The sequence below is a fragment of the Toxotes jaculatrix genome, chromosome 5 (genome assembly GCF_017976425.1).
Source record: "Toxotes jaculatrix isolate fToxJac2 chromosome 5, fToxJac2.pri, whole genome shotgun sequence".
Classification (NCBI taxonomy): Eukaryota; Metazoa; Chordata; class Actinopteri; family Toxotidae; genus Toxotes; species Toxotes jaculatrix.
In genome coordinates, this window is record NC_054398.1 from 16,613,722 (window position 1) to 16,628,440 (window position 14,719).

Genomic DNA, 14,719 nt, shown 5'->3' on the forward strand with positions numbered 1-14,719 from the left:
TTTCTTACTCGCACCACCTGTTACTAGCTTCACTTTATTTTAATCAGAAAAGTGAATAAACACTTGCTTACAGTTAAAATAATTTAAAAACATTTCAGGGATGTTTACATTTTTTGTATGTTTTTTTAAATTGATCACAGTAAGGCCATGGCATTTCTTTAACAAAACCACAATCTAATTTGTGAATAAAACCAGCAAAGCTGCTGATAGATGTGTCATAGACAATAAGAGCTTAAAAACATCTACTGGATGCTGTATACAGTCCATCCCTAAAGAAGAATGTGCCCCGTGGCTCTCAAGTGACAGAACAATGTTTAGCTGACCTCACTGAAGTCCAAATTCATTCATCAGGCGGCCAGACAGATATTTAAGGCAAAAAAAAAAAAAAAAACAGTAAAATGACTCAATTCAAAACTGTCATTGCACTCCGACTTGACCAAAAACAAAACTGGCTTAGCAACATTTGAATAGGCAAACTATTCTTCAATTTTCAGCCAGCCTTTTTTATAGTCTATGAGCAGCTCTAGGTAGTACTTCCACTCCGGCTCACTGTCATACCTGACCTCAAATACAGTCTTTAGAGGGTTGGTGTGGGCCTCGTGGATACGCAGCACCTCTCCTCTATACCACACTTCTGATTTGTCATCTTCTTCATACAGATGACGGATCCTCTTTCCCACCAGGTCTGGGTAGTAGAACCTCATGGCCCTCTGAGCCCTCTGGACAGCCGAACGTAGGACCCATCGCCTCCTGTGTTCAGCGCTGTGGCAGGCAGACAAGTAGGGACAGTATTTGATCTTTAAGAGTGATCTGTGTTTTCTTTTAGAGGAGCTGCTGGAGGCATGAGAGAAGCTACCTGTTCTCTGCCACCTGTGGTTTACTTTGCACGTCCTCCTGTGAAGGTCCCTCTCGCTGTTCACTTCTCCCTCCAAATCCACAGTCTGTGAGAGGGAAGGATCAGCAAATGTCCCCAAATCTGACACTGCTTGGTACTGGGCCTTTTTTCTGTTAACACCTTCGCTAAACATCCTTCTCAGTTTGAGGATCATGCCTGAACAATTCTTGGATCTAACCAGAGATTTGGCTGGTCCTGAAGACGGACTACCAGGCTGCAGACTGGAGGATTCCTCTGTTTCAGTGTCAGCAGGAGATGGAGGAAACTCATCCAAGGTTAAAGGACACATCCATGAATTCTCAGAAGCTGGGCTCTGTGGAATGAGTGAAGAATCCTGCTCTGCAGACATGCCGTCACTTCCTCTATTCTCGGTCTCTTCAGACTGATTGGCAGTCCAGCTTTTCTTGCGAAATTCATTGAGCACGCCTCCATTTACAGTCTTTTCTGTGTCATCTGCCTCCTCCTCATTTGACAAACTGCTGTCCAGAAACATGCGCCTCGAGCTGCTCTTTACCCTGCTTTTTGTTCTATTTCTGTTCAAGTGTGATTTTGTTTCCTGGTCCTTGGGGTGTCTCTGTGGGTGTGACTCTGGGGGTGAGACTGGTGAGGCAGAGATGTCTGAAAATACAGGAGTGTCCTCACTACTGTCGTCTTTTTCTCTGTTTGCAGGGCGATCCATATCTAATCCTGCAACACAGGGAATACAGCAATAAGGAGAGGTCAAAATAAATTTAAAAAATATATATTCCAGACATATAAAAATAAGGTTGCTGACAAAATGGGAAGGTAAGAGTTAAAGAGTTTATAGAATTTTGTTAGTGATCAGGGAGAGCATTTGGACAGTGAGTCAGAGAAAGATGTTCAGGAGTATCTGATTCAAAAAAAATAACTTTGTTTCCCAAGAGATGATTCCTAAAATGCCAACTAGCAACCACAAAGTCCAACACCTCCACACAGGTTGTCAAATCCATCCTCCCATACCGCTTATTCAGCACACAAGAACAATGAGAACCTATTCTATTAATATCAGCAGATATGGTGATTGGACAGTATGATCCTCCACCACGAAACACCCTTTGTGCAGACAGAATAGAAGGCTGTGGGAGTAAACACGAAGGCTGGGAAGAAGTCAGCTGCTACAAGGGATGCTATCAGTCAGGGATAAAACAGCATCAAGGCAAGGGTAGGACAAGGGAAATGTTCAGATACCAAAGTCAAGTGCTCCCAAACCACGTGAATTGTTAATAAAGTCAGCAGTGAATGGAAATTTGATTAAACCCAATTCACTTAGCCAATGCATGCGCCAAATAAATTGATAGCTGTCAAAGGACACAAGGTAAAAAGGCAAAATTAAAGGACAAGTCTGCGGATAATCTATATTCATCTCATTGTCAACAAATCCAATGAAAGCACAGAAACAAACAATGAATTAATCCTTATAAGATGTATTGCCTGTGCAGCCAAAGCCTGATATAACTCATTTAACTGGGTAAAATGTTTCGTCATTACAATGAGCATGGGCAGTGCAGTTTCTCTTTTTTTGAGTCAATCCCTCATAGAGCCACCCTGCAGCCAAAAATACTAACTACTGTGCCAAATATGCAACTGAAAATAGTCAAAACAAATTTAAAAAAAAAATAAAAAAAAAAAAAACTAGTATCCAGCTGTTTTAGGAAATCACTAAGCCATTTTTGTTTTAAATGAAACTACATGCGACCCAGTTTTTAAAATTATTCAACTTCAGTAGGAGCAAATGGGCTTGGGGCTGAGAGTCACAGAAAAGTTGAAAGACAGATTAACACATTGTTGGTTTTGCTCTTTTCATTGGATTTGACAGTAACAAAACACAGCCGTGTCCAACCTTATCCTTTAAACACATGGACAATAAACACTTTTCACAACAGCGCTCACTTAGTTCCCTCTATGACTAAACAGCACAGATGGTGAAATGATGATGATTACCATCTTCTGAAACCATGAACTTCTCTCCAATCCAAAGGGATCAAAATGTGCCAGTGCGCAGTCTAATCCCCCTGTGTGCTGCAGGCTGTCACTTCCTTCCTCTGGTAGTATGATTCACCAGCCTGTGTTACACTCTTAAAGTCCACTAATACTGACCAAAATAATAATAATAATAATAATGATGATGGACACTTTCATTTTTCCACACACCTTCCCAAATACAATGTAATCATGCAACTTCTTGTGAGTTGTTATAAAAAGTTAGCAGAAAATTATTCCTGCTTTCCTATCAGGAAAAAAAGCAAAGAATAGTGAGATTGAGGGACAACATAAAAAATAAATATACCTGGACTCTCTTTTGGACATCAGGTGAAGTTGATTCTGTAAAAAATAAATGGATTTTATATTGAATATGTATTGTTTACTTTGATTGGTTCTTTACTAAAAGGGGTAAAAGGTAAACCTAGATACAGTTAACAGTCAAAATATAATGCTTTTACATAAAATCCAAAAGAATCAGTAAATCACACTGTCTACCCAAAGGGGGTTTCCAGAAATCTGCAAGGAAAGACAGGAAGTACTGTTGCTATGGCAATCATGTTGTACATAATCACATGGCTAAATTATTAAACTAGAGGCATAATCTTTTAAAGTATTTGTCAAGAAGCAAGAATTTATATCTGAAACAGTATCATATGAATTATTAGTGTCTCTTATGATCTATCATAGGTAAGAGTAAGAACTCACACCTCATCCTTACTTTTTTAACAAGCAGAGACATATTTTTCACTCACAACTGAGGTGAAAAGTTACATTTACTGACAAAATAAACTGCAGTTTTAGCACTGAAAAAGAGAAGTAGCCTAGAAGAAGCCTTCCGTTCGTGCGTGCATGCCCCTGAAATAATTGTCCATTATCCATTCATTTCCTGTCTCCTACATGAACATTTGTTTACTTCAGTGTTAGTCATAAGTAGGGGTGTCCAGCATACCCCATGAGGAGTAATTAACACAAGTGTAGCTTATCGTAACACCTCTAATTTGTGTGGTTGACAGTACCAAGAGAGACAAAATGCCATATTACCATCCCAGAGCAACATTAACTTGGAAAATAAACTGAAATATTTTAAGAGCTAAAATAAGACGTTTTTAACCAACATTACATCACTGCAAAGCCCATTTCATTCCTTTCTTCACTAGAAAAACATTCACATGCATGACACAGACTCACAACATTATCTCAGTAACTGTGAACTGAACACGCACTCACCCAGATGTTTGCAGACACAGGTGTAATGCAAAAGGTTGACCACGTCAGCATAGATGTCAGGAAGGTGTTTGAGGGACATCAGTCTCCTGAGCCGCGAGGAGCAGGCTCGTTTATGTAGCTGGATGAGGATCTTCTCTTCGGAGAGCGTAGTGGGCCGCAGCTCCACTTTGTGCTCCTGCAGGACCTGGTCTATGAAGCTGCCCTGGACCATGGGAAACAGCAGCTCCTTCATCACCAGCATGGGGATGAACACTGCCCCCGTTCGCATGACATGTGGAAAAGGACAGCGTTCCTGGGTGGTGTACTCTTTCAACCTCTCGAGGACCTCATGGAGTGCTGACTTCATCTCCTCATTGAGCCACACCTCTCTGGTTTTTACCCCCAACAAACAGGACACTTTCTGGACTTTGGTTAATGGGGATACAGGTTCGGTCAGTTCCAACTGAGACAACCAGGTTCTGAGCTCCTGCTCTGAAGAGGCTGACACAGATTTGGATAATAGCTTGCAGAGGCAATGGTGCAGCTCAAAGAAGTGCTTGCGGACAGGCATTTGGAGCTCTAATTTTGGTATGAAGTCAGACACTGGCTGTGCAGGTGGCTTCTCTGGGGGTGGAACGGGGCTGGAATGCTTCGTATCAGGGAGAAGAATTTTGTAGGTGGAAAGTTTTAAACAATGGGGAGGAATGTTTTTGAAATTTAGCTTGCTCTCAGATGGCTGAGGTGGAGTCATGGATTTGGATTGAAGGCTGGCCACCTGCTTATGCAGCGCACATGCATCACCCTGAGAAGACGAGTTCGTCTGTGCAGTCAACTCTACAGGTTTGCGCTCATGTGAAGCCTCCTTTTCATCTGCTAATGAGGATTTACTTTCAAGCTCATCAGGTTCACATTTCTTTATCACCAACATGGGCCCACTGTCAGATGAACCAGTCTCTTCAGGCTCTTTTTTGATTGTGACTTTGCTGCAGTCCTTCTGACTAACAAGAGACGCTACAGTGTTGTCTGTCTCTGACGGATCTTCTTTTTCCACTTTAATATTTTTGGGTTCAAAGATTTCTGCAACAGGTATCTCAGTTGGAGTATCTGGACAGATTTCTTTGGGAACTACACAGACATCAAGCTGCTGTTCATCTTGATCTGGCCTTTTCTCTTTGATGTCTGGATTGGTTTTGACTTCACGGTGCGCAGAGGACTGGATGGTTCTCTGAGCTACTCTGCCCGGAAATAACACTCCAGGGGCCTGCAGGTATGCTTGGTATGGTGCCAGACTGAAGACATTGTCAATGACTGGCATAGGAGGAGAGTCAGTTTTATTTCCTACTTGGACATCATCCATTTCCACCTTTTGTCGTTTCTTAATGAGTTCGACTTCACATAGATCCTCTCCCTCTTCTTTTACTTTGATGGGTGGAGATGAGTGAGAAACACTTCTCTTCAGGCACCGTTTAAGAACAGCAATGCCTGAACTAGATGTAGGGCCATTGTACTTATTTCCTGTTGCATCTGCGGGGGAATAAATAATTTTTCTGACATTTGCACTATTAGCTACAGCTGTGTGCATGCGATCTGAATTGTGACTGGGCGACCGGGGCAGCCATGCCGCTGGGGAAACAGGAAGGCCTTTTGGCTGTTTCGGGCACGTGACCTGGGCTTCACAGGAGGAATAGTCCATGAGTCTGCTCATGTTCAAACCAACTGGTGGAAGGATGTGTGGGTCTACATGGAGGCTGGAGAGTGGGGGAAAAAATCTGTTTATTGGGATGCTGGGTGGTGAGACGCCAGATTGGCTTATACATCTGGCAGGACTGGTTTGGTCTACACGTAGGAATGGTGAGGAAGGTTGTGATTGGTCAGCATGCAGGCTGGTGTTGGGTTTGTCCTTATGTAGACTGGTTGCAGAGGCCAAGGGGTGATCCATGTGTTGGCTGGATGGGGAAACATTTATGCTATTAGTCTGAAAACTAGGCAATGCATGTTGCCTTTTTAGGGGCGCTCTGAGTTGGCTTGCATTTAAATGAAATCTAGGCACTGCATAATATGGATAGTCAAAACCCTGCAGAAAGGAATGATTTGGCAACGTTTCAGTGCTAGGATAGGTGAAAGGAATCTCACCATGAAGCGACTGAGGCACTATGTAATGCTCCCGGGGGGCTGAGATTGTGTGTTTAAGAATAACAGGGACATCTTCTCTCTGCTTATTGCCAGTTTTTTTACACCGTGTGCTGTTTTGTACCTCCTCATTTGCCTGGGGGTAGTAAAACATTGGGTGCTGTGTTAGCTGGCCATATTTGGACATGGGAGAGCGTTCCTGATAAACCTCTGAGGTCATATGCTCATATGTAGGATGGGAGGGGTATAGGCTAGGGTAGCCTCTGGGGGAAGTCTGTAACCGCTGGCTCTGCTCACTTAAAGAACCAAACAGTGTGCGAGTTGGGGTGCAGGGGTAACTGCTGTAGTTTGGGTCAATCATAGCAGGCAATGTCCTTGCTGTACTTGGGCTGTATGTCTCTGCGGTCATCCTCTTCAGTGGTCCTGCACTGGGCTCAAACTGTAAACCTTGCTGTTGTAGCAGTGTGTCTTGCGCCTTCCTCTGAATAGGCGGTCTTTCAGTGTAGTGAGCATCAGTTTGCATCCAGTCATGGTCATATACAGTGTTTGGTATCCTCGGAGAGCCGTGCTCCACACTGTATCGTTGTCCTATCACACAGCCCAGTTCATTACAGCAGGGGTTATGTCTGTAAACTGGCTTAGGAATCGCTAAGTAAACTGGGTTTTCAGATGGTGGAGATGAATTCTCTCCTCCAGGTTTGTGTTTTTTAACAGCCACTGATGTACCAACTGTAGGACTGCTGACCCCAGGACTTTTAGAGTATATGGTAAAGCTCTGCTGTACTGGTGCATGACATAAAGAGGACGAATTAGAACTGCCTTCTTCTGAAGAAATGCTGTCTTGCCTGTAAATCATGCGGTTTTGTCCCTCCATGCCAGAGAGGTGACTCACAGGACTCCTGCCATCCAGCAGAGAGGTCTTTGAGTGGCTCCAAGGAGGAGTGAATCCTGCTCCGTCCTTTCCTCTGGGTTCGTAAGTAAAATAGGCCCCACTGTACTGCAATGTCTGCTTATCCAGGAAACCAGACATATTCTGTGGCCTTGACAGTCCTGGGGCCGCTACGGTTCCATCCAATAATGGCATCTTGCTTTGAAACACTGGGTCAATGAGGGTCTGCATCGACTGGCTGCTCATCATGTAGTAACTTTGTTACAATGGCGTACTGATACGGCTCCAGATCTAAGAATATAAAAACAACAATTAGACACCAGCATCCATTTTTTAAAAACATTTATGCAGGATTAGTTAAAGAGATCCATCACTTTAATTTGCTGGAATACACTCCCACCTCAGACATCAGACAGGAAGGCAAGATACATAGCAGAAAAACAAATACTTTGCACACTTCAAGGAGGCATCATAAGATAACAGCTTGCTTGAGGCATTTTCTCAATCTTGCTGGATCTTGTGGCTTATCACATGTATATCACATATACCCTTACCAGCCAACGCACACTGGTGGAATAATAATAAAATACAGCACGTGGCAAGGAAGTAACAATCATAACTTAACACTTATACACAGAATTTTAGTGAATGAGGAAGGCTAGGAATGAGAACAACTTTCTACAGACAGCTAATGTGATAGTTGCCACATGTTGCAGTAAACAAACCGGCTCTAGTGGTGCAGCCTCCAGCATTACCGGTTATGGTGGTGACATAATATCCATGTGTGATTGAAAGCAGTCTTCACTTCATGGCCACATCTACAAATATGATAGATGATATATATGATATATCCGAGTCATTTTTGATGTGTTTTAGGGGTTTTACTACGGCTGATTTCAGATGTTAGAATGTGTCATCCCCATCACATCGAAAAGAATCAGTTTCAGTTTTATCAAAACAGAACTTCTTCAAATCAAACCTCATCTAACAGGTACTTCTCATCATCATTGTGTTTATGTCCTGAGACTCAACACAACAGCAGACTTTGTTTTTTTATTCTGCGTTTTATCACCACCAGTCATACCATAGTTCCCTTTTCATACAGTTCTCCAGTGAAGTGGTGTGACTATTACTTTCCTTTTCAATTAATCTACTTTCCAGAACACACTAAAATTACTAAACATTAATATGCAACATCTAAAAAGGAGGAAACAAGATTTAGAAATAGATAAATAAATGTAACTTTTCTGCACTAAGATACAGAACTGCATCTTTACTGTATCATAATATTAATTTATGTTCATGTCCTAATGTGGGTTTTCCAACAGGCACCTGAAGGCAGCACACAGTCTTTGTACACAACACAATCTTGTCTGACATTGTCAGCTTGTAGGAGGAGGAAGAAAGAAAGATGACCTCATCACGTGATGAACTCTGCCACACAAGGATCTGCATGAACCCGTTTGAACAGTATAGGTTGGTTTTTTTGTTTTTTTCCCCTTTTTCATTATTTGTAACTTTTACTATTGGAGTTGTTGTCCCACTGGTGGACAGCCCTCTCCACTTTACACCCTCCCCCCAAACTAAACAGATCATAGTGCAAAAACATCCCTTGCCTTTTGACAGGTAGCCAGATTCAGAGCATAACATCTGCCAGTGTGTGTTCAAACAGCTGCACATACAACACATATAACTAGCAAACTTTATAAAGGTGAAATTCAAATCATATCTGGAGGCTATAATGCAAGATTACACCCAGATAAACACCCAGTTCTCACTGTGACCTCACATACGGGCCTCATTAAGACTTGATCCAGGGTCATGGCAGCACACTGCCCTGCAGTGCTGACAGATGTTATCGGTTCATCCTGTTGACACCTTTCAGAAAAGTACAGAGCGATGGCTTATCTGCGCACAGCGAGGAGAAATGTGGTTTTGGGTGCATGGAGGAAACTGCGCAGAGGTGTTTTCAACGGACTGAAAGCCGCGCTCTGTGAAGTGTGTGTGTGTTTGTGTGTGTGTGTGTCCGCACCACTCGATCTGTAGGGCAAGGGTGATGGAGACTGTGACTTCCGAAAGCAAACTCTCCCAAACTGACAGGCTGACCCTCAAACCACGTGGGAAGAAGAGTGAGCGAGCAACAATTCCCCTCATTGCAGTTCGTGTAAAAGTTATCAATCATTTATCTGGTAACTAATTCTGGTAACTAGTTCACGGCATGATTGATAAATAAATAAATAAATAAATAAATTCATCAGTTTCCGCCAGTTGGTCTCAGAGCAACCATTAAGAGAACATGACTCACGTCCAGGCATAAAAAAAACGGAACTTAAACTCTGCGAAAAAGTTTCTCCTCCGCTTTGTTTTTACGTTACGAGTTACGTGAAAACACACCAGCTTTCTGTCCTGCCTCTACGAACAGCTGCTCGAATTAATAGGACGCAAATAATATGAAAATAATATACGTGCAGGAGCTCGACTGCCAGAGTCAGGGCGACTAATTTCCATACAGGCTGCGAAAGCGTCACAAAACACGGTAGAAAATAAAACCACACTGTGGGTAAGGGGAACACCGTTTCAAATGCTTGTGATGGACTCACTGATTTGGGTGTATGAAATAGTTTCACATGCTCTCCCGGTGGATGTAAGGCTACGGGTATGTTTACCATGATTTCCTTTTCCACCCCTTGCCCTTTGCGCAACCTGTCTCATAATCTGTCGTTGATTTAGACACTTGAGGACTGAGCAGCGAATGACTTTTCTTACCTCGCTGCTGTGATGACAACAAATGATTTCCACACAGACTCCATGAAACAAGAAAAGAAAAAGAGGCAGCAGCGTCTTCTCGGCTTGTTGGTGGACTTGTCAGCCCCGGCAGCAGCAGCAAAAAAAAAAAAAAGATCCCACGAAACGAAATGAAGGCCTGCCAAAAGGTTTGAGCGGCTCGCCCCAAAGTCCACGCGGCTTTTAGAGAAGTTAACAAACTGAAGAAAAGACAAAAGGGAGGAGGATGGTCTTTGATCAATAGGCGGAGTCACACCCTCTGTCGATCCACTGCTTGTTTTCTACACGTGATTTTTTTTTTTTTTTCCTGCTGGTGACTTTCTCACTTTTATTGGCTGTATCCTAATGTCCCGGTTGCCAGCTGGCTGCTAGTGACGCCAAAAAATGAACTTAAGAGTCGCCTGTTTTCATTCATTCATTGACAGATAACACAAGTGTGCGCCATTTATTTTTGCAACAAGAAAATAAGTTCAAATATATTGTTTTCTCTTGAAAAACACCATGGTTAGTCTTACTAAATGACAGGTACAATGCTGTACAATGGATGCCTTTCCTACTCCTAGGACTCCTAAAACCTCTAATGAGCTACACAGCAAAAGAGCTAAGGATGAGACATTGAATTTAAAAAATAAGAGCATAATATAACATCTGTAAACAGTTTGTGTAAACAAAAGTCTTCCATGAAAGGAGGCTCTATTACAGATTTACCATTTGTTGGCCTCCTCCTAATGTAGTTAATGGTTCACTTCAGCTGACCAAAGTTAAAATCAGGTCAGCCATTACCTCAGTCAGACTGTTTTCCCTCCTCTCATTGATCATGCCTCACATTTTAGTTTGTCCATGATCATTAACATACACATGTACAACTTCACTCTGTAAAGGTACTAGTAAAGCAGTGATGTTTGAATTGGCAGCATGTCTTGTACTTTAATAAGACCATTATGGTTGAGGTACAGATAATCCGACATAATTGTGAATCTAAATTCTTCCACTTGATTTACCCTCTGAATGAGTTAATTTTTTGTTGCACTTGCATCATACTGGTCCCTCTACACCCATGAGTTGGAGTCTAATTTGTGTGTCCTGTGGGGCTGCCACAGTTTAGTCTAGACAAGTTGGTGGCTTCCATCAGTCCCCGTGGCCTCGCAGGTAAAGAGATGCTCATCAAGGGGTTTGACTGAGGAGAGGAGGCAGGCACGTTTCCCCACGGAGCGCTCTCACATCTCCCCCATTTCCAGTTACCATGGCATTACAGCTTAAGGCTAACCAACACAAGGCATCAAGGGACTAACAGTGGGCCATATGGGTACAGCAACACAGATGTTCAAACACAGAAACCAAAATGATGCATAAAAGTCATACAGTATTGTAGTCAACTGTTAGAAATGTATGTCTAAACTGGAAAGGAAAAGACAGGCACTGCAGCTTTCAAAGACAGAAAACTGTAGTCAGGGGCTAAGAGCTTTTATAGAAGGACAGGAAATTCTCTAACACCCTGACCCCCCTGCCCCCAGGAACCTGTTACTGGTAGCCAAGTCAGTGAATGATTACACAGAATGAGGAGACAATTTGATTATCTTTTTTTTTAAGTCACCTGCTACCTCTTATTACCTGATATTATTGGCACAATAACTTGTGTTAAAGATCACCTCTGTGAATTCTGTTAAATCTAATATACATATGTCCACGATAATTCATAGCAAACATTTGGCAGATAATTTAAACCGTTTATAAAGTAAACAGAGGATCTCAAACAAGGGTTTGTTCCCCGGGGCCAGGAGCGGGCTGGGGTTGAAATTCAGCCCGGGAGCTTTGTTTGGAGAAGCCTTTTACCTGACTGCACGACGGACGCAAGTGGAACTGTGATTTTAACATGAATACTTTATTTGCAATATAAAAACAATCGAATGATATACATGATATACAGTCAGTAGAGTGTACTAAAGTAAGCTACATATGCTCACACATATTATGCATACTCAAACACTGTGTTTTTAAAAAAATTTAAACTACTGTGTGTGTGCGTGCGCGGAGAACTGAAGCAAAAAGACTGGCAAAATTCTATTAAATTTCTGCTTTATTTGGTAGCATGAAAACATGGAAAAAAAAGTTGCTTTGTGTGTTGCTTGCATATGGTTTTGCTCAAATAAAAGGATTTTTTGACGCCTTACTATAGTATGACGTTTTTATGACATTTTGACGTCTTAAAAAAATGTGACTTTTTTTGGCATTTTTTGACGCCTTACGGCCGTATGACGTTTTTTATGACATTTTGAGGTCAAAAAAATTTTTGACTTTTTTTGGCCGATTTTGACGCCTTACTATACTATGACGTTTTTTATGACATTTTGAGGTCAAAAAAATTTTGACTTTTTTTGGCCGATTTTGAAGCCTTACTATACTATGATGTTTTTTATGACAAAAAAGTGATAAAAAAATTTTTGACTTTTTTTGGCCGATTTTGACGCCTTACTATACTATGACGTTTTTTTGACATTTTTAGGTCAAAAAAATTTTTGACATTTTTTGACGCCTTACTATACTATGACGTTTTTTATGACATTTTGAGGTCAAAAAAATTTTTGACTTTTTTTGGCCGATTTTGACGCCTTACTATACTATGACGTTTTTTATGACATTTTGAGGTCAAAAAAATTTTTGACTTTTTTTGGTATTTTTTGACGCCTTACTATACTATGACGTTTTTTATGACAAAAAAGTGATAAAATTTTTTTTGACTTTTTTTGGCCGATTTTGACGCCTTACTATACTATGACGTTTTATATGACAAAAAAGTGATAAAAAAATTTTTGACGTTTTTTGGCCGATTTTGACGCCTTACTATAGTATGACGTTTTTTATGACATTTTGAGGTCAAAAAAAATTTTGACTTTTTTTGGCCGATTTTGACGCCTTACTATACTATGACGTTTTTTATGACATTTTGAGGTCAAAAAAATTTTTGACTTTTTTTGGCCGATTTTGACGCCTTACTATACTATGACGTTTTTTATGACATTCTAAGGTCTAAAAAAATTTTGACTTTTTTTGGCCGATTTTGACGCCTTACTATACTATGACGTTTTATATGACAAAAAAGTGATAAAATTTTTTTTGACGTTTTTTGGCCGATTTTGACGCCTTACTATACTATGATGTTTTTTATGACAAAAAAGTGCTAAAAAATTTTTTGACTTTTTTTGGCCGATTTTGACGCCTTACTATACTATGACGTTTTTTATGACATAAAAGTGATAAAAAATTTTTTGACTTTTTTTGGCCGATTTTGACGCCTTACTATACTATGACGTTTTTTATGACATTTTGAGGTCAAAAAATTTTTTGATTTTTTTTGGCCGATTTTGACGCCTTACTATACTACGACCTTTTTTATGACATTTTGAGGTCAAAAAAAATTTTGTCTTTTTTTGGCCGATTTTGACGCCTTACTATACTATGACGTTTTTTATGACATTTTGAGGTCAAAAAAAATTTTGACTTTTTTTGGCATTTTTTGACGCCTTACTATACTATGACGTTTTTTATGACATTTTGAGGTCAAAAAAATTTTTGACTTTTTTTGGCCGATTTTGACGCCTTCCTATACTATGACGTTTTTTATGACAAAAAAGTGATAAAAATTTTTTTGACTTTTTTTGACCGATTTTGACGCCTTACTATACTATGACGTTTTTTATGACATTTTGAGGTCAAAAAAAATTTTGACATTTTTTGGCATTTTTTGACGCCTTACTATACTATGACGTTTTTTATGACATTTTGAGGTCAAAAAATTTTTTGACTTTTTTTGGCCGATTTTGACGCCTTACTATACTATGACGTTTTTTATGACATTTTGAGGTCAAAAAAAATTTTGACTTTTTTTGGTATTTTTTGACGCCTTACTATACTATGACGTTTTTTATGACAAAAAAGTGATAAAATTTTTTTTGACTTTTTTTGGCCGATTTTGACGCCTTACTATACTATGACGTTTTATATGACAAAAAAGTGATAAAAAATTTTTTGACGTTTTTTGGCCGATTTTGACACCTTACTATAGTATGACGTTTTTTATGACATTTTGAGGTCAAAAAAAATTTTGACTTTTTTTGGCCGATTTTGACGCCTTACTATACTATGACGTTTTATATGACAAAAAAGTGATAAAAATGTTTTTGACGTTTTTTGGCCGATTTTGACGCCTTACTATACTATGATGTTTTTTATGACAAAAAAGTGCTAAAAAATTTTTTGACTTTTTTTGGCCGATTTTGACGCCTTACTATACTATGACGTTTTTTATGACATAAAAGTGATAAAAAAATTTTTGACTTTTTTTGGCCGATTTTGACGCCTTACTATACTATGACGTTTTTTATGACATAAAAGTGATAAAAAAATTTTTGACTTTTTTTGGCCGATTTTGACGCCTTACTATACTATGACGTTTTTTATGACATTTTGAGGTCAAAAAAAATTTTGACTTTTTTTGGCCGATTTTGACGCCTTACTATACTATGACGTTTTATATGACAAAAAAGTGATAAAAATTTTTTTGACGTTTTTTGGCCGATTTTGACGCCTTACTATACTATGACGTTTTTTATGACATTTTGAGGTCAAAAAAATTTTTGACTTTTTTTGGCCGATTTTGACGCCTTACTATACTATGACGTTTTTTATGACATTTTGAGGTCAAAAAAATTTTTGACTTTTTTTGGCCGATTTTGACGCCTTACTATACTATGACGTTTTTTATGACATTCTGAGGTCTAAAAAAATTTTTTGACTTTTTTTGGCCGATTTTG

The 14,719-nt window shown here is 39.9% G+C and overlaps 1 protein-coding gene across 1 annotated transcript; it reads right to left on the bottom strand.

The window, feature by feature from the left end:
* Positions 1 to 1,446: 1,446 nt before the first annotated feature.
* Positions 1,447 to 10,090, bottom strand: c5h15orf39 (chromosome 5 C15orf39 homolog). The gene is made up of 4 exons (XM_041039319.1): positions 9,891 to 10,090; positions 4,127 to 7,415; positions 3,204 to 3,238; positions 1,447 to 1,582 (listed from the first exon to the last, which is right to left on the bottom strand). The coding sequence occupies exons 2-4, from the start codon at positions 7,371 to 7,373 to the stop codon at positions 1,577 to 1,579; spliced, it is 3,288 nt and encodes a 1,095-aa protein (XP_040895253.1). The 5' UTR covers positions 7,374 to 7,415; positions 9,891 to 10,090; the 3' UTR covers positions 1,447 to 1,576.
* Positions 10,091 to 14,719: the final 4,629 nt, after the last annotated feature.